The following is a 19,484-nucleotide window of genomic DNA, read 5'->3' as shown; positions in this document are numbered from 1 at the left end:
AAAAAAGCGGGAGTACAGAAGCGTGGAGTCCTTACAAAGGGAGCCGGCGAGGATCTACTCGCTCAGCGCGAGGCTGATCAGCAGATTGCTCATGAAGAGCGTCAAGGAGGGGAGCGATCAGGTGTTAGCCGCCAGGCTCTAGCGCGGTGTAGCAGGTGTAGAGAGACTGGTCATAATTCGCGTACATGCAAAAAAGATACTCTAGATACTACTTAGTCCACTCTATTACTCTCTATATATTATAATATTGCGTTGTTGAGATATACGTTCATAAAGATGCGCAAACTTGGTGGGGTGGCCAACTCGCTTGCCTGGCCAACTCGCTTATCCAGCACGTTATGCCAAATTAGAAACATGAAAGCTCGGGCATAAAAGTTTAGAAAAGATGGACCACATGACAAGGGATGAGGCAGTTTATGCCTTTTCCGACAGTTCCTTAGGTTGCACTGGGGGTGTGCTGGTTCCAGTTATGGAAGCGTAGCGAGCATTATCGTCTTCTTTCTCGCCCTGGCGACCAGAGTCGGAGGTGTAGCCGTTGCCAGCAGGTGAAGACTCATTGGGTGCTGTCTGGTTGTTGGCTCCAGCCTGTTGCTTCTCTTCCTTCTGCTTCTTGGGCTTAGGCATGCGGACGAGGTAGTAGAGGACGAGGGCCGCGAAGATGTTGAAGATGATGTAGACCCAGAGGATACTACAAGTACAAGTTAGTAATGTTTTGGTAAAATATTGGTCTGTAGCTGACTTACCCAAAGTTACGCCAGTAGTCTCTGTAGTCAGATGAAATGCTCTTGAGGAAAACGTTGGTATCTGAGATGGCACAGAAGTTGCAGTCATTAGTGGCGTTCTGATTGGCCACATAGCCACCATTACGGTTAACCCAGGGCTGCATGTATTCGCCGCAGGTCTGGCCTTCAGTTGGTTGGACGCGAATGAGTTCGTTTTGGGCGCACTGTACGCGACTGTTGGCGAGACCACCAGACAGCAGACCAGACACCATGTATGTAAAAGGTGAAACACGGTACATGAAGATCCAGAAACGAGGAAACGTCGAAGGCTGAGCGAGGACACCACAGAAGATGAGGCAGAGCGAGAACATCAGGTTGGCGATGTTACCGCCAGTCTCGGCGGACTCGACACCAGCAATGATCATGTGCGTGAAGGTCGAGGTGAAGAGCAAGAATAACCAGACGAAAAGAAATACCTGAAAACCGCGGAGGGCGACTTTGTCGGTCAACTCGGCATTCTTGTAGAGACCGATAGGATAATACCAGCAGAAAAAGATTAACACAGCCATGAGTGAATTCCACGGAAGTTCCACGAAAATGTTGGATATCATGAAAGCCTTCCAAGAATAGGCCTTGCTGGGTCGCTCGCGAACCTCATACAAGGCGCGCTGGGTGACAAAGTGAGGCATAATCTGCTGGAGCAGTTGACCGAAGATGGTCATCAACATGAAGATAGCAAACATTTGATTCTGGAGGCCGGTTTGGGTGTTGGGCATCTTGTAGAGCGAGAAACCGATAAAGAGGGCCGACATAACACAGAGGAAGATCTTGGAGTAGATGTACGAAGGGCTGCGCCAGTATTGTTGAAAGACACGAGCGGTTGTCTCACGGAGCTGGACCATGAACGGTGCGGCGAACTCGCGATAGGCAGCCTTGTCCTCTAGTTTCTGTGCAGATAAGGTACGCTGAAGAGCTTGAGCTTGGCCGCGTTCCGACTTGAGCTCAGCGAGATGGCGCTTGACCGCGGCATACTCTGGGGAGTTGCGCCATGTCTGGTGCCAGTCAATGTCGGTATGCGAACCAGGAGCAGCGCCAATGACTTCCAACATCCACTCGGCAGGGTTAGCATCAGGGGGGCAGGCAAGGCCACCGTTGCGAACAAAATAGTCAACAAGGATACGTGAGTTCTCGCCGACATCCCCATAGTAGACGGTTCTTCCGCCACGGGCCAAGAACAACAGACGGTCGAAACGTTGGAACAACATGGCACTAGGCTGATGAATGGTGCATAGAATAGCCTGACCGTTCTTCTTCAGCTTGTCAAGGAGATCCAGGATAGCCCAAGATGTTTGAGAGTCGAGTCCAGAGGTAGGTTCATCCAAAAAGAGCAGAAGGGCAGGCTTAGCAGCTAGTTCCACACCGATGGTAAGGCGCTTTCGCTGCTCGACATTAAGACCTTCACCAGGCACACCGACAACTGCATCGGCATATTCGGTCATTTCCAGGAGCTTGATAACCTCTTCGACGTATTGAACCTTTTCTTCACGAGGTACGTGCGCTGGCTGACGTAGGACAGCAGAGAAAGTAAGGGCTTCACGAACGGTCGAGGTGGACAGATGGAGATCCTGTTGCTGGGCATAACCTGGTATCGAGTTAGCGGGTGTTCTTCTTTTGACAAAGTAGTAGATGCTCAGCTAGAGACAAAGACTCACCTGTTTTGCGCTGGAAGGAATCATCACGGGGCCGACCGTCTACTAGCATTTGACCTGTAATTACACCCATAGTTGTGCGCGTAGCCAAGCAGTCCAGAAGGGTTGTTTTGCCAGCACCTGACACACCCATGAGCGCAGTCAAAGTACCGGGTTTAACCCATCCATCGACGTGATCGAGAATGCGGCGAGGCTCCCCGTTGATAGTGATGTCGTAGCATACGTCCTCCCATTGGAAGATGGCAGTCTGGCGCTCGATGATGGCGATATCATCCGAGTTATTATTCTGCGCGACAACGCTGCGGCCAGGATCAGCAGATTCGAGGTCATCATGTGACTTGCTCTTGGGAACGGCGAACTTGTGGCCGCGACGAAAAACAAGAACTTCACCCTTAGATTTCTTAGAAGTGATGTATTCTGTAGCAACGAGATAGACCATCATGAGAGCGATCATGAACGCCCAGAGAATTCCAAAGTTGCGCCATTTGTTCTTGATGTAGTAATTGAAAGACGAATTGATGTAGGCGTCTCCCTCGACGTATGACTGCCCAGCAACGGATCCAATAGCCTGGCAAGCTCGTTGTGCACCAGATATACCGTTGTAGGTACTAACACCGGCAGGGCCAGTACTGGTAGGAATGTAACCTGTGCATTCGAATCGCCTGTCGTGGAACTCGTTGACCATGAGCGCTTCAAAGCCATAGCTGACAGGGTTGATGCGACGAATCCACTTGGCCCAACCCCGCATGTAGGCTGGAGGGATAGCAAAACCGGTATACATGACAAGACCGAGAATGAGGATGGCAGCGGGCGCCAAAGCCTGATCTAGAGAGCGAGACAAAGCGGCAATAGACCGGAAGAACATGGACATTGTGAGGGTAAGGGTAAAGGAGATGAGGAGGAAGAAGAAGAAGTTGCCAGGTTCCCTTCGCAGATTGGTCATGAAGTATGTGACCAAATTAGTCATAATAGCGTTGACAATCTTGTAAGGCATGTCCGTCAACATACTAGCAAAGGCTTCGGCAGATGGGTGGTAGAGGGCGTAGCGCGAATGCTTTTCAACGATCGGACGTTGTGCATAAAGCGTAAGAATCTCAAGAGCGGAACCAAAAGCATTCATTAGGATGGCGAAGAAGATCAGTGCTGACCGAGAATAGAAACTTGCTGTCGTCTGTTGCATGTTGTAGAAGACGGACGAGATGATCAAAGACACTACCGAGTTTGCGATAATCTGGGTAACGGTGATGCTAGGGTCGGCCTTTAATCGGACGAAGCCTCGCCATAAGCAAAGCTTGATTTGGTCCACATAAGTGAGCGTGTAAGGCGATGCCTCGCGTTGGCCTTTTGCCTTTTGAAGCTGGCGAGACTCTTTGAAGCGCTCACTAGCCTCACCACCAATGGGGTACTTTTGCTCATAGGCCTCGATGTCTCGAAGCAGGGCTGCTCGGTCAGGAGACTCGAGCCAGCGCTGTGCAAACTCATCGGGAGTGCGTGGGACGCGGTCCTCGAATCCTTGGCGGACAATGCGCTCCAAGGGGCTGGTCATGGATGTCAAGAAATCGGCGTCAGTCTGGCGGTCCGGGCAATGGAAGCCCATGTTTACAAAGTAAGACTTGGCTTCTGTCGTCCTGCCAAAGTAGATTTGACGTCCCTCATAGAGTACAAGGGCCTTGTCAAAAAGATCGTAGGCAGACTGAGGAGCCTGGTAAATGGCGACGCAGGCAGTGGTGCCATTAATCTCACTCTCCATGCGGAGGGTTTTGCAGAACTCGATGGCGTTTGCAGAATCAAGGCCTCTGGTTGAATTGTCCCATGCTTGTAATGGTGCTCGGCTGAGGGATGCTTCAGCAATAGTGACACGCTTGCGCTCTCCACCAGAGACACCACGGATAAAATCATTGCCAACACGTGTGTTGATGGTGTGAGAAATGCCGTACAAAGCCATGATGACGTCACGCTGGTGCTCAGCGTATGTTTGCACGCTGACGCCACCTGGGATGTGTCTTGGGCGACGAGCTTGAGCAGCAAAATAGAGTGTTTCTCCGACAGTCATCTGGGGGAAGTGAACGTCGACTTCGGCTGTGTAGATGGCCTCACCGCGGTAGTTCTTGTTCATGAGCTCTGGGCTGATGCCTGTTGGTTGTGAGCAAAAGAGAGAAGTGGTGGTAGAATTGAGCAGTTGCAAACCTACCTTGATAGTTGATCTTTGAGTTTTCGTCGACGAAGAAACCGTGTGTCTCGCCAGTAATGGTTTTCAAAAAGGTTGAGCAACCGGATCCAGGGGGTCCCAGCACAACCAGCATCTCACCCGCCTCTACCAGACCATCCAAGTTTCGTAGAATGTTGATTTTGCGACCCTTGTCGCCTCTAATTTTCTTGTAGAGGCTGACTCCTTCAAGCCAAATATTACCAACACTCTTTTGGAAATCTGCGTCGGTACCGAAACCATGGACGTTGAGGTCGCGGAAGGCGATACCAGCGGTTCGAATGGGTGGAGCGTTCTCATCTGAGAGTTGCAGGTTGAGCATGGCTTTTGTCCAGGCACGAGCGTTGAAGTTTTCTCCTTGGGGATCTAGAGCGGAGCCAGGGGCTGCGTTGAAAGGGTTTGCGTGTGACGAGGATTGCTGACTCTGGACAGTGAGGCGTCGAGCGAGTTGGTGGACTGCATCTTCTCTCCTGTTGGTCTCTGCGATTTCTTCGGCATCACGCATGTTGGTAGATGACTTCTTGTGGTCCGGATGATGGTTGCGAGTAGGTGAGCCCTCTCTGGCTGCTATGGTAGAAGCGTCTGATTCGGAAGTCTCATGATCCCGATCGTGGTCATGGTGTTGTTGTTGTTGTTGTTCACTCATAGTGGGCGAGGTGTCGCCACACAAGGGCCAAGGGTAGTGGATGAAAGGTTGTGAGCAGTGCACAGCTGAACAAAGGTATTAAAAAGAAGGTAGTAAGATAAGAGGAAGAGGCCCGGACGAGTGGTCGGAGACAACAAGGGGAGACATGTATGGTACTAGAGCTGGAGGAGCAGCTAATAAGGCTCCGCCCTTGTAAAGGATTCAGTCCACCGGGCTTGGGCCAACGTATGCACCGTATCGGAGCCGGACCACCAAGCCGTTTTGGGTGCAAGCGAGCATTCGCCATCCTGTCATCGGACCAATTAGATAGGCAGCTTTACGACAAACAATGTTTTCCCAATGTTACACAGTAGGCACCACCTGTGGTGCTCACTCCCTCGGACAAATTGCGCATGTGCCTGCATGTCATGCTTCCGACATGTTCGTGCGGCTCTGGTATTGCTGCCCCTGCCGTCCCCCTGCCGCGCCAGCGGAGGAATAATCGCACCATATTCGTATATACCCGCGTATACGTAATTATGTACTGTGTATGTTGACGACACGGATATCCGCTGCGAGAGGCCACTTTCCGCTACGATTTGTCCGGCTAGCGGTGTAGCACGATAGATTGCTATCGCATGGCCAAGCCCTTGCCGAACCTAAGGGGGGGAAAACAAAGCCTCCTCGCAACACCGTATACGGCGTATTACTTAAGCTGGTCGCGCCACAAGTGCATGTGCTGCTGCGGTGAGAGAAGAAGGCAGAGGCCCTTATCCACTTGGCATTCGCATTTTCATCGCCAGTGTCTTGGGCGGTTTGTAGTCGGAGTCGGAACCACACCGTCACGCAGGCATTCGTGCCGGACGAAATTTGGCAGCGATATCAGCCGGGGTGGGGTGGAGACGACAGCGATTCATGGAGGGAGTATGTCTAGGTCGGTGCAGAAAGTGCCGTTTCTGGGGTGGTTCCGGGTATACTACGCTAGTAGGGCGCCACGGAAGCGGATGTCGCTCGTCCCGGACCACACAGATGCCTTGCGCGTATGCTCGATGCGACCACCCTCGTCAGCCCCATCACGCTCCCGGCCAGCTGTTGACCTGCTTCCAGATGCAATCTGTTGTTCCATGGCCCTATGTATGTGCATCTTTCCCGGATATCTCAATACCGTATCCGCCGGACCAAACCAGCACCACCACTCCACTGCTTCGATGACTCGAGCACATACATATCTAGTACTATGTGTACAATGCCACAACTGGCACGGCACCGTCTGACACTGTACATAATCACATAGTGCCTCTCACCGCACCCCGTACACTATGTACTCCGCCCTACTGCTTACACACTATACTGGGAGTTACTAACATCTCGCCCCCACGACAGTGCAACATGTCACTGCTAGCCCGAGACATTGCTTTAGAGCTGACATAGGCCACCTAATTACATCCTTAAATACATAAATTCGACATCGTGCGACCTTGGTCAATCTGGGGGTATGCGACTACAAGTGAGTAGTGAGACAAAAAGAGCACATTTCCGCTCACAACACAACACCTCGGGGACAAGCCGTGTTTTTTGTAGACACACCCAACACCGTCAATGCGCAAGGCGATAAACACTAACAACCAGTCGATCCGGACGTTGGATAGGTTCTGCTGTCGAGTGTATTGCAACAACGCGCCCAAGGGGGCGTTGGATTGTATAGAACGGCTCTTCTTCGGTACCGGCAATCCTGCGACTCTTGGTTTTTGCGCGATACAGTGGGGTCTAGTAGTAAGTCGTAGCGCACTACTGGGAGCCTGACAACCGCAATGGACGCATTTGTATATCGTGAATTCGCGTATGCCCCATACCTAACCAAGTTCTATAACTATAAGTAAGCAAGAAAAAAGCCAACACTATCAGCAGCGCCAACGCATAGAAAGGATCTACATGCCATAGTAGTACAATCTTCCTAGCAAACATGATAGATCCCAAAAGTACTATTACTCGAGCAGCTAGGTTTCCGCCTAGCCCCGTTTTCACCATGCATCTGATGACGTCGAGCAGGAAAACCATGTCGCTGCAGATGAGTACGAAACCAAGCACGCACCTCTTGATGGACCAAAATATCCGGACAAAAAACCGCCCCACTAAAACACCCGCGTACAGTATGATCCTCCGCCTATGAAACATGATCTCCAACCGCCCAGCTTCCTCGCATCGAGTTCTGAAACTCTTGTTCTGGCTATTCTTACAGGAACAAAGCGTGACAAGAACAAGCAAAGAAAATACGAGACAGATAGCATCCGAGACAATCCGCTCCGAAGTGTCAGCCAGCTGCTGCTGCGTACAAGATTCCCGATATTGTACAACCTACCACAAAAAACAATACCTTGCCAAAACCGCAGGCGTTTGCGAAGGCATCAGTAGCGATGTATTTACCTTAGCACCCATGCAACGTCAATCGCCAAATACGTGGGGTATCCTGTGCCCACAAGGCTGAGTCAAAACTCTAACAGCAAAGGCTAATCTCACCCCTCCTCATCCTCCCACAGAATACTATTGGATTCATTTTATTCCCGCAAAAAAAAGACCCCCGCATCGTAAGCATTACCGATGACACCCCTCTTCTCACAGATTGACAACCACACCCACTTACCCCACCCAAAACAAGCAAAAAGCCCCGCATCATGAATACCAAAGTATATCCTATGCCTTCAATACCGTAACAATCTTTTCGCATCAAGCCCATCAGAATCACTACAAATTCTTCTCACAAATGAAAGAAGAAGAAAAAAACAGCATCCCACCCCAGATATGAAGGTAACAAACAAACCCTTTCTAGTGAACAAAAGTTTAACTCTGGTAAATCTTTGTTATTGGAATTTGAACCTTTTACTGCCCCCCCGCCTCTTTTGTAATAACGAATAAGAGGCCAGCAGCGTAGGAAATGTTAAAGAAGGCTTACGAATTAGGGGGCTTCATCTTAGAAACTAATTTAGAACCTCCCCAAAAAATAAATAAGATATAAATCGAGATGAAGTGAGGTGAAGTAGTTGTTTACCTGCGCGATAGAGTATGTACGTTTAGGAAGGAAGGAAGGAAGGGGGGGAAAAAGGTTTAGTAGTTTTGATGAATTCGTCTCGTTCGCATGAAGAAGCGATAGACAAAATGGTTTTGGCGGTGGATACTACCAGAATCCTACATACGCCTTGTAGATTATCCTTGAATCGTTATCGTTCCTTCTCTCGCGTGAAGTTCCATTGGTAGTTCTAGAGGGAAACCTGTCAGGATTGGCGGTGTGTTAACCGCCGCACAACGTTACGCATTGCTATTTAAACCGTTGTAGTGTCAAACTACGTATAGATCCATAGCAAGACGTGGGGAAAAAGAAAATGCATAGAAGAAAATGCATGGACATTGAATCTATCCTATAAAGAAGAAACAATCCATCTTTCATCTACTGAGAAATGGAGAGTGAGAGAGAGAACCATTGTCCCAGTTGCCCCCTATCCCCAACCTCTCACCGTTCCCAACCCTCACACTTTTCTTCTCTACCGAAGAAACAAAAACTTCTTCATCACCAAATCCTCTTAGCAACCATAGCATACCGACTAACATGCCCAAATCCCGTCCCCCTCTCCTTCTCCTCAGCCTCCTTCTTCCTCCCCTTCTCATCCCTCTCCCTCAGCCGTCTCAACCCCTCCGCATCATCCTCATAAATAACCTTCCTCTTCTCCTCATCCACATCGACAACCCCCCAACCCCCTATACGTTTCCCGCCCGTCTCCACACTCATCTTCTCGCGCTCCTGCATGCCGCGGTACCGGTTGCGACTGACAGATAGCAGGATCATGCCGAGGAGCAGCTTGAAGGCGAGGAAGAAGAGGTAGATGACGAGGAAGACGATGAGCATGGTTGAGGCGGCGATGAGGTCGTCAAGCGTGTAGGAGAGGGGGTGGTACCAGGGTTTTGAGGCGAGGCCTGCGCCGAACGAGGAGCGGCCTAGAGCGCGGCGGAAAACGTGGTCGATGTGCGCGAGGGCGGCTGTGGTGGCGGGTGAGGAGGACGTGGCGTCTTCTGAGGTGAGGGATGTGGTTGTTGCATGGAGAGGGGGTGGCATGTGCAGTGCGATGAACATGTGGTAGGTTTGTATTGCGGCGCGCACGAAGAGGCAGGAGAGAGGTATCACGGGGAGACCGAGTCGGCGGGTTAGGTCTGCGTCGGCGAATGCCTGGGTGTTGTTAGTCAATTTCCAGTATCGAAAGAAAACGGTAGAGCAAAGGTCTTACATTTGAATAATAATCTTTTGCTAGTACATCAAAGAACTTGCTGTACACCTCCGGCTTGTACTGGTTGAACTTTGTAATGTACGCATGTTTGAGCCAATCTACAAACATCTCACTGCCCAGTACCAGCAAGAACGGGTTGAGCACCTGAGCAATGTACTTGGGAAAGATGGTGAAGCTCATAGGAATGATGTTTGATGCCTTGAACGCCGTTCCAGTCGACGCGTTGGTAGAACCCGTAAACATGGCCGTCCATGATGTTTCGCTGCTTTGAATACTGAGACCACCGACTTCGACTACATTACGCATGGCAATAATCAGGAGCATGAGCCACAACTGAAAGCGTTCGACAATGTCTGCGCAGGTAATCTGAAAAAGGTTCTCTTTTTCAAACTTTTTGAATACCGTACTCTTAATTTCCACAAACTGATTCGACATGAGCAGTGTGAGTAGAGCATTCGAGTACGAATTCACAGCTACATTCAGTGTGATAACTTGATAGAAGAGTGCAGTAGCATGCGCCACTGTGTACACAAGGGCAAGTGAGAACATGCCAAGTGGACGAAGCACTTTGCTTCTGCCATCGGGATTGCGATCAAGCGTTTCGCGGGAAAAGAGGCATTCGAGGACGTCCTGGCCCATCGCAGACAACAAGCGGTCACAGACCTCGAGAACGTTATAGATGACATAGAGCTTGATGGCCGACTGTCCCCGAATGCCATGGTACATCCGGCTCGCATCGAAACGCATCAAAACAAAACAACTTGCAATGACCAGTAAGCCTTTGAGTATATCTGCCTTGTGACTAGGCTGGAGTGTAGATGGTGTTGACTTTGTGCGGCGATGACGAAATCGTGAGTTTCGAGGTCGTCGCGCTTTGAGCTCTTTGAGTTCTTTTAGGTCTGGAAACTGGAAGCTCGTTGACGCCCGAGGATCCTGCCTGGCTGTCGAGGTAGCAGATGGCCTCCGCGACATGGATGGTGGTTCCTCTTCAGCTGGAGTAGCAAGAGGTGTGGGCCCGTCCACATGCTTTCTCCGTTGCCACAGACGGGGTAGACCATTGTAAACGAAGGCCCAGAGATCACGGAATTCTTTGACAATAACTGAGCCCCACCATTTGATCAAGATGGCAATGGCAAGAAGGAAGCGTAGTGGGAGGATGGTCAAGACGTGCATCCAAGCATCCAAGCAAGCAAAGGCCCCGAACCCTAGGATAATTTCAATCTTCAAGGGTATCCTTAAGAAATTGAGCAAGCGCTCGTATTTGATCTCGGAAGATTCATAAGGAAACTCAGTGGTAGCAGGTCTATAAATGTACAGCGGAGAGGGACGGGTCGCAGAGAGCTCAAGTGAGAGGAAGGTAGGCATTGACATTGGCGGCAATGGGAGAGCAATTGCGGTTGGTGATACGTGGTCACGCACATCGCGAGGCTCCCTGTGTCGTTCGTGGCCTTTGGATGTGGCCTCCTTGTGCGGCATGTCTAGCGGTGGCGGCACATGTCGACCTTGCCTCCGTTCCTCTCCTTCTTTCGTGTGGTTGTGTGCTCGCGACCGTGATCTTGAAGTGGTTCTTCGCACGAGCGCAGGTGTGGTAATGGACCGTGACAGAGGCATCGGCCGGCCATTGCGCAACTCGGTAGAAGGGGTCTTGATGACAAGTGTCTCTTTCTCTTGGGTCAGCTCCCGACCTCGCGAGCCGTATTCCTTGCTGCCATCGTGCTTTGTGCCATTGAATTCTACAGGCCGGTCCAGGACCGAGCCCCGTGGCTTGTTGTTGCCCTGATCATCCATGTTCTCTAGTGGTGTTGCGTCCTCGAGCTCGTCCTCGAGAATTGGCGTCGCTGCCCGCACAGGAATACTCGAAGGCTCACTGGTGAGCTCATGAATCTGGCGGGGGCTGAGCTTCAGCATCTTGTCGTGGTCCGATACACTGCTCTTTCTCCGCCCATCTCCAGGACGCTTGATGGGTCGGATTTTCTCGTTGGTGTCGGACTGTATAGCCTCTTCATGAACACTGGGTCTCCTACTTGTCGCACGCGAACCGATAGCGCTGTTCGTCTCCTCCTTGGCGCCATTCGTTGTGTTCAGCAACATCTCTTCGTTCTTCGCTTCTTCATAGTTGCGGCGATCGATCGGAGGTGCCACATCGTCTGCTTCTGGTTCGGGTGACGGCGTGGGTGTCGGCAGCAGCTGTTCCCTCGTGTTCAATTCACCGTGTGTCCGTGTGTCTGCTCCGTTCATGGCGCATAGAGCTGGCGTCTCTTTGCAAGTGCATCGTGTCCTATCGGTGGTGACGTTGGGGTGTACCAACGTTCCAGAGCTCGGGCATGGGGCTTAGCGTACCTGCCGAACCGAGGAACCCCAGATCATCCCATTGCATTCACACTCTGAATGCTATGGAATAGTTTAGCAGCAAGTCACATGGTGATGTCTGTATCACTGATAGTCGTTGACTCAAAGGTCGGACTGTGCAAATTCATTTTCTGTCGTGTTTAGCAAGACATTATTACCCTAGGAACGGAACGCTCCGTGTAAAAAGGAACAGCATTTATTTCAAAACTCGATTGATACTGTGCTACATACGTGTACATAGGTTAAGCCAAAACTTACAAAGAAAAATCAACAAACGGAACTGTCGTGCCGAACCTTTCAATTCAATGCCCAGCTTTTTATACGGGCTGCGGATACCAGTGAGTCGGATATCCGCACCCTCGACACGAGGCTCTGAGAAAAAAAAAGGTACGCCAACACCCTCTTGGATTCAGAGCTCCCTTTCGAGTTTAGGGCTGCTCGCAAGACACATGTATGCCTTGGCTATGAACTGTCCGACAACGGCGACTTCAACCGCGTTTTCTTTTCTTTTTATTCTTTGGGATGACTCTTCCCCGTCTTTTTCAACCGGGAAAAGCAAGAAAAGCATATGAGGTCTGGTGATCCGGCTTGAAACTCTCACCGATGAAGGTAGGTATTGGTCCTTTGAGTGGTGGAATCTGTAGAAAAGGGTGGCATAGTCCTTAGCACTGCAACTCATGCAATGCAGACCAGGATACATTTGTATTGAAGTTCGCTTGCAAAGAACAAGGAGAAGGAATCCAAGACTTGGGAAAGCGCAATTGTTACTATTTTTGCGGTGTGAGTAAGAAAGGGACACGGTTGTGATCTACCGAGCACGGTTGGTGTTTTGATCGTCTATCCTCCTTCCATCTACACAAACTATTCCGTATGGAAAGATGTCCCCTCTCGCCTCGCGTTGAGATCGACAGAGTATGTAAGCACTACGACATCCAACATTCCTGAACATGCGCACCTTTAGTTTGCAAAAGATACGACAGATGCCCAACTACACACCTGCCCGGGATCCCTGACAAAAGCGGGCAATCGTCCGCGCATAAACCCCCTTGCCATGGCGTATGCTCGACGCATACCATTGTAACACCAACACGACAGAGATTCACACCGCTACAACCATTTCCCAGATATTAGCGTGGGGGCCGACCTTCCAATGGGACAATGCATGTGCAATAAGTTGCTTTCTCGTGGCACACAAGGATTGCAATCCTGTTGTGTTTTGCGCGGAACTCGTGTCGTGCTGGGATAATCCGACCCTAAGCTTACGTGCATGAGGAAACAGGGCGGGAATATGCGGTGGAATCCGTATTGGGGACAAGGTCTCACGTGGATCGTCGCTGTGCCAAGCGGGAACGAGGGCATCTTACTTGCTGTACTTGACTACTAATGATATCGGCTGCTAGCTTCCGTTTCAGCTGTTGCAGCCACAGGGGACGGGCTGAACGAGAACATCTGTTGTGTATATACGTGCAAAGGGTCTCTTCCGACGAAGCCGCTACTTTTTGATCTGGGGCATCCGGGCCTTGAGGGCTAGGCTCTCGCGTATAGATTAAAGCTTGGGTGGGTGTGTATCGTTCCGACGAAGCTACGTAGCTTGTGGACTGCAGGGTGGGGCCTAGACCCGGGGTTTTAGCGACGGGCGTCTGGGCTGAGAGAGAAGGTCTCAGGATGCAGATAGAGGCGTTAACGGCGTATGGTGGACCATTGATTTGCCGTCACATGCTAGTTGGTAAGACATTGTGTAATATCAGAGCAAGGCTGTATGTCTGCAAGCTGCATGTGAAGCAAGAGTCAAAACCAATCAAGATTGCAGCTGACGGCCAAGGATTACCAACGTCGCGCTGTTGCAGACTGGGGATTGAGATGTCAAGTGATGCACGTTGCAAAGGGGGTTTGATGGAAACTTTACTGGGGCCAGCCGCGCGGAGAGCTCGTTTGAGCCAACGAACGCTCGCATGTAGTAGCAAGGTTGAAAACCAGACGACCGGGTCGAAGCGATCCACGGCGACCAGGCATCACAGCACTGCGAGAATGGTTACAATGTGTGGCTTGTGGCAGCGGCCTCAACCGCGAAGAGCTGGGAACGGGCATGTGCTTGGTGGGTGGCTGATTACTTGCAAAAGAGTTGGTTTATAACGCACAGGCTGTGGCGCAATTGAGTATAGGGGGCGTTGGAATGGTGGGTTTAGTGAAACGAATCGTGGGCCACGACATATGGTTAGACTTTTTTTCAGAAGACAAAGTGCTGTTAGGGCCGATCTTTATCATTTTCAAAAATCGGCAATACGAGGCAGCGCACGCAGGGCAGACAGAAGAGGGAATGAGCTTATGCACATGACTGCATACATCAGGTCGTACCGATGTCTACAGTACGTACGCAGGTATGTACGTGTGTAACCAAGCAGGTGAAAGGGGGAAGTCTTCTAGAAGGTGTCAGATGGCCGACTAGGGTTTGGTTGGGCGGGGCGCGAATGGGACGTGTGGCACGAACAAAGCACAAAACGAACGGGCTGCACAAGGTGTCTCTGGTCGGGGCTTGCGGCAGGCTGCGTGAAGAGCTGTGGTGCTACTGGCGATTGCGCTTGATTAGCCGGAAGGGGCAAGAACAGAGGCAGGCAGGTAATATGGTTTGGAGCGGATATATGGAACCGAAAGAGTTGGGGGCAAGGTTTTGGCAGTCGTATACTAGAAATGTGTAGTGTAGGGCGGTGGCGACTTTTGCAGATGGTATACCTAGCAGTGCGGATGTGGGCTCAAAGGGCCAGGGCCAGTGCCACAAGCTAGCGCAGGTCCTTGCGGAGAAGGCGTCGGAGGCAAGGCGAGCCAAGCCAACATGTTCTGGAGCGTGGGAAGCTTAACGAGACACGTTTTTCTTATGTACGCCTCTCTGGCTGTTGTCAAGAGAGAACAGATGGTCGGCAGGGCGCCAGAAAGGGGCGCCATGGAAGCTATTTTGTGCACAATGTTCCGATGCAGCCGTACTTGGCCAAGAGCTTGCGGAGACGCCGTGACGGGTGGTGAGCTGACGGTTCGGTAGGGTGGGAGTATGTGAGTACTTAGCACTTGGATACGGGTGCTGGCAGCAGAAGGCGGATGGAACACGTTTGGAAGCTTTTACAGAGACCCAATCGGGCGTTGCTCCACTCAGCCGTGGGTGGGTCGTCAAAGCGACCGGGTTAGGAGAGAGGGCAATATCGGCGAGACTTGCCGCTCGTTACAGGTAGGCCTATGGGGGCCAGCACCGGAGTTTGCACGTCGGTAGGGCAGAGCTAGGTGTACTCTAGAGTAGGTAACTAGATGGGCTGTCTGCCAATGGATGGCACGTCCATGTGCGAGTGCGAGGACATGTCCTGTTGGTGTGGCGTGTTGTGTCGTGTCGAGGGGATGAAGAGGCGTAGGACGTGCATGTATGCATACGTGGATGCTATACTACTGTACCGAGGGGGATATGTGACATGTGTCGTGGTAGAACGTGTAGGTCCATAAGCGCATGCAGATCGGACGGGAAAGCAGCACGCAGCACGTCGTGTATGCCGTTATCGTGGATGCAAAGTGAAAGGGGTGATGCTGGGAGCCAGTCCCGTGACGTACTAGGGGGTGTTTGTATTCACTGGCTTGGCACGACCCGGGCACTGGATCCACCAGTGTTTCTCCCCCGGCGTTGGGCGCAGCGGGCAGGATGGATATGGAGATGGCATATGTGTATACTTACATCCAAGTACGTACACCGCCATGACGCAGTATCCCCGTTTATATTGTTGCTGTATCGTCATCGTCATCGTTGTTGTTGTTGTTGTCGCGCAGGCCACCAGGCATAGATAGATTGTAGAAGCGTGGGTGTGGGCGTGGGCGTGTGTGTACATACTACACTATGTAGGCAGTAATGTGGGTTCGCTCTGCTGTGGCTGGCCATGACTAGGGGAGCAGCAGCCGCGCTTGCCCTTTCTGCGGGCAAGGATGCGACTCAAAACGTGCAACCCATGCCTGTGCTCTTGCCCTAGTCCTGCCGACACTAATCTTGCTTGGGCCACGACCTGCGAAACGTGCGCCTGCAAACCCGTCGGGCCTCCTTTCAACTTCTTGTTCATTATCGCTGCGACTCGCCCTTCGACCGCCTGTTGCTGTTGCTTGTGTCTTAATAATCTCCACCTGAGCCCTCGCCCGCGGACCTTGCTTGCTTGCACTGCTCCCCCGTGCTTGCCGACTGCATCCCTCACTCCCACCCCCGCCTAGTCTCCCTCCCACCCCACTGCGACGCCGCTCCAGTCAGCCTGGACTATCCTATCAACCGCCTGATGCATCTCTAGACATCCACTGCATCTGCCTGTCCGCCTGTCTCTTTGCCATTGTAGCCCCTCATGGGTCAGAACAACGGCAAGCCCGTCGTCTTCACCGACCAAGGTGCGTGATCACCACCATTCCCGCATGTGCTGCGCCAGAGAGAGTGCGAGAGAGAGATGGAGGTGTGTGGAAAGATGTGAACACAAAAGACGAGCAAAAAAAGAAACAAACAAACAAGGAACCAACGCGGGGGATATCCATCTAAAGCACGCGAAACTCGCACTCCCACACGCACATGCACTCCCACACACATACACGGCTCGTCCAAGTCCCGACTGACCTCTCCTGCAGTGAACCTCAACCACTTCCGCCTGCTGCGCGTTGTGGGCAAAGGCGCATTCGGTAAGGTGCGCATCGTTGAGCGCAAAGATACGGGGCTCACATTTGCGCTCAAGTACATACGCAAAGATGAAGGTGTGTACATGCCATCACACGCTAGCTGCTATCTAGCCATGCTGACCTCGTGTCACAGTCGTACGGTCGGAAAGCGTCCGCAACATCATCCGAGAGCGCCGTATGCTTGAGCATCTCAATCACCCATTCCTTTGCAATCTACGCTATAGCTTCCAGGACATTGAATACCTGTATGGCCAATGTCATCGCTCCTGCCTCCACCAACCCAGGCTAACAAGGATAGATACATTGTCGTGGACCTAATGAACGGTGGCGATCTGCGATTCCACATTTCGCGAAAGACGTTTACAGAAGAAGCTGTGCGCTTCTGGATAGCAGAGCTTGGTTGCGCTGTGCGCTACATACACCAGCAGGGCATTGTGCACAGAGATATCAAGCCAGACAATGTGCTATTAGACTCTGAGGGACATGTCCATCTCGCAGATTTCGTAAGCTCGGCTGCAATGCGCCTCACCATTCGTCTTTGCTGACACGTGCAGAACGTTGCCTCTGATTTTGTACCACACAAGCCGCTGACGAGCAAATCGGGCACACTCGCCTATCTCGCCCCCGAAGTATATGAAGGCAAAGGCTACTCATGCGAAGTCGACTGGTGGTCACTGGGTGTGCTCTTCTACGAGTGCATATACAACAAGCGACCATTTGAAGCCAGCAGCCACGACTCTCTCGCCGCCAAAATCTCAAAGGGAGAACCCACCTATCCCGTCACGAGCCCGCCCGTCTCTATGCCGTGCTTGCATGCCATCAGCTCCCTGTTGGAAAAGGACCGAAGCAGACGCATTGGCGCCATTGGATTTGATTCGTTCACTGATAATCCTTTCTTTCGGCCCATAGATTTTTATGCACTCGAACACAAGGAGATTGAGCCAATCTTCATACCTTCGAGTGATAAGACCAACTTTGATGCGACGTACGATCTTGAGGAGTTGCTGCTTGAAGAAGCGCCGCTTGAGGCCCGTGCCCGCCGGCAGAAGCCAAGAGAAGCTCTCAAGGAAGATGCTACCGAGCAGGAGATACGCGCCGACGAGCTACACAGGATGATTGAGACGCTGTTTGAGCCTTTCAACTACACCACAGCTGGCGATCAACGGACTCCTGCCGCTGTAGCAGTCGCTGACCCCCAAGACTCTGGCGCTGGCTCACGAACCAGCAACCACAGCCAGCCCGACCACAACCCCACCTCTGCTCCATCTCATGGTGACTCTTCTGGACGTCACTATGCCAACTCCAAGTCTCAAGATACCGACCTCCACCCCACCCGTTCCACTACCACCGCACGATCGACACAATCACCAAACGGCAGTCCACCTCTGCCGACGAGCGTACTGCAGCACACTGCCAACAACAGCTCACCCACGTCGCAACGTGGTGAGCATGTTGATTACTTCCCTCACGACGGCTCCGAAGTCCCAACCCCCTCGTTCTCCCGCCCTATGAACAGCCGCCAGCGAGGCTCCCAACGCAGCACAAGCATGGGCGGAGGTGTACAGGTAGTTCTCAATGAGACTGGTTCATGGACCGAGATGGCTAACCAGAGCTCCGCGCTTGTACAGAACGCCCAAACTGAGAAACCATCCGGCATGCTCGGATTCCTCAGTCGCAAGAAAGGCCGGGACAGGAGTCCCAAGGCCAAAGAGAGGGGTGTTCTGGGTAAAGAAGGTGCGCGAGTCATCATCAGCAATACCTGAACAACCTCACTCTTTGTTTGTTTTGCACGCATCACACTACCGGCTCTCTCAATCTCTTTCCCCAACCGTTGGACGAGTCTCCTTGCGTCATTCTCATCATCTCTTTCGATTCACGTCAATGTTTTATTTGGCGGGCGCAGCATGCTGGCGTCTTCCCTGGGGCATGCCCTTTTTGGCATGCTCATTCTCTCTCATCAAACGACCTTTTGCGACGCCCTAGGCCCTTTTATATACGCGGCCCCTCCTCCTCTCTTAACTTTTTTATTGCATCGGCATTTTGCATATTTCCCACCCGACCCATCCACCTTTTTTCCCGGAGACTGGAGAGGAATAAAAGGTGTGCGATATCTGGGCGTTGTAGGCTTATACTGATTTGCCAAGACGCTGTTTTCCCTCCCTACCTGTTTTTCTTCTTACATTCACACGGAAGTTCGAGATGAAGAGGAAGAGGAAAAAATGGGAAGAAACAAAGCAAGCAAATTGCTTAAGAAGCTATATGTTATTTCTCGACCCCGCGATTTTTGAGACGAAAGAAACGGCAGATATAGATTAGGGGGTGATGGTGGTTGGTGATTGGCGATGGAAGTAAAATGTCAGGTCAAACCAGCCTTAACTGGACTTACTCGGTACCTACGACAAACCCAACATTACTACCACCATCTCGCCGCCCCTGTAATTTTTTTTCCTTTTCTGATTCCGCTGGACGCATATCAGCGTAATAGAAGTTAATTACGCTATGGAAGGCACACGATGTACGCGCTCATGTCTGGGGAGGTTTGTCTATTTTATCTGTTTTCTTTTTGAATCGGCTTGTTGGGCTGAGAGAGGGAGAGAGAGGAGATCCCACAACTATACGATGACTCTTTCTCTGAGAGGGGGAGGATGGGAATGCGGCACATGTATGGGATGAGAGGATATGGAAGTACAGAGTATGGCTGTGGGAAAGAGGGAGAGTCAATAAGAAAGCTGAAGGAAAGAGGACGAGACTGGGCAGAAGTCTGGATTACATAACTTTGCAAATACCCATGTTTTTTTTCTACCTCTGTTCTTCTTGTCTCTGATTGTTATTATCGTTTTTTATCAGCTAGACATCTTTGGAATTGGGATTGTTTTGTTGTTACAGTTCCCCACGGGTACATGTACATAAGGCGTTCATTCG

At 51.4% G+C, this 19,484-nt stretch overlaps 3 protein-coding genes across 3 annotated transcripts; 1 reads left to right on the top strand and 2 right to left on the bottom strand.

Annotated features, from left to right (window-relative positions):
- Positions 1 to 14: 14 nt before the first annotated feature.
- Positions 15 to 5,423, bottom strand: COCSADRAFT_269574 (uncharacterized protein). The gene is made up of 4 exons (XM_007697652.1): positions 4,623 to 5,423; positions 2,435 to 4,564; positions 744 to 2,364; positions 15 to 688 (listed from the first exon to the last, which is right to left on the bottom strand). The coding sequence occupies exons 1-4, from the start codon at positions 5,281 to 5,283 to the stop codon at positions 415 to 417; spliced, it is 4,686 nt and encodes a 1,561-aa protein (XP_007695842.1). The 5' UTR covers positions 5,284 to 5,423; the 3' UTR covers positions 15 to 414.
- Positions 5,424 to 8,604: 3,181 nt separating this feature from the next.
- COCSADRAFT_108322 (uncharacterized protein) lies at positions 8,605 to 11,851 on the bottom strand. Its single transcript, XM_007697651.1, has 2 exons — positions 9,537 to 11,851; positions 8,605 to 9,478 (listed from the first exon to the last, which is right to left on the bottom strand). Exons 1-2 carry the CDS (start codon positions 11,772 to 11,774, stop codon positions 8,825 to 8,827), a joined length of 2,892 nt encoding a protein of 963 aa, XP_007695841.1. The 5' UTR covers positions 11,775 to 11,851; the 3' UTR covers positions 8,605 to 8,824.
- Positions 11,852 to 16,138: 4,287 nt separating this feature from the next.
- On the top strand, positions 16,139 to 18,693 carry COCSADRAFT_269498 (uncharacterized protein). The gene is made up of 5 exons (XM_007697650.1): positions 16,139 to 16,283; positions 16,515 to 16,637; positions 16,696 to 16,807; positions 16,861 to 17,065; positions 17,117 to 18,693. The coding sequence occupies exons 1-5, from the start codon at positions 16,241 to 16,243 to the stop codon at positions 18,323 to 18,325; spliced, it is 1,692 nt and encodes a 563-aa protein (XP_007695840.1). The 5' UTR covers positions 16,139 to 16,240; the 3' UTR covers positions 18,326 to 18,693.
- The last annotated feature ends 791 nt before the right edge of the window (positions 18,694 to 19,484 follow it).

This window comes from Bipolaris sorokiniana (genome assembly GCF_000338995.1).
Source record: "Bipolaris sorokiniana ND90Pr unplaced genomic scaffold COCSAscaffold_2, whole genome shotgun sequence".
Lineage (NCBI taxonomy): Eukaryota > Fungi > Ascomycota > Dothideomycetes > Pleosporales > Pleosporaceae > Bipolaris > Bipolaris sorokiniana.
The sequence above is the reverse complement of the archived record's forward strand: the minus strand, read 5'-3'. Positions and strand labels throughout refer to the sequence as shown.

Excerpts from the sequence above, each read along its gene's own strand:
- COCSADRAFT_269574 (XM_007697652.1), bottom strand. The coding sequence starts at position 5,283 with ATGAGTGAACAACAACAACAACAACACCATGACCACGATCGGGATCAT. Across the intron at positions 2,365-2,434 it reads TTCCTTCCAGCGCAAAACAG|GTTATGCCCAGCAACAGGAT; the intron begins GTGAGTCTTTGT and ends ACTCGATACCAG. Across the intron at positions 689-743 it reads GACTACTGGCGTAACTTTGG|TATCCTCTGGGTCTACATCA; the intron begins GTAAGTCAGCTA and ends TTGTACTTGTAG.
- COCSADRAFT_108322 (XM_007697651.1), bottom strand. The coding sequence starts at position 11,774 with ATGAACGGAGCAGACACACGGACACACGGTGAATTGAACACGAGGGAA. Across the intron at positions 9,479-9,536 it reads CAAAAGATTATTATTCAAAT|GCATTCGCCGACGCAGACCT; the intron begins GTAAGACCTTTG and ends AACAACACCCAG.
- COCSADRAFT_269498 (XM_007697650.1), top strand. The coding sequence starts at position 16,241 with ATGGGTCAGAACAACGGCAAGCCCGTCGTCTTCACCGACCAAG. Across the intron at positions 16,284-16,514 it reads CGTCGTCTTCACCGACCAAG|TGAACCTCAACCACTTCCGC; the intron begins GTGCGTGATCAC and ends CCTCTCCTGCAG. Across the intron at positions 16,638-16,695 it reads GTACATACGCAAAGATGAAG|TCGTACGGTCGGAAAGCGTC; the intron begins GTGTGTACATGC and ends CTCGTGTCACAG.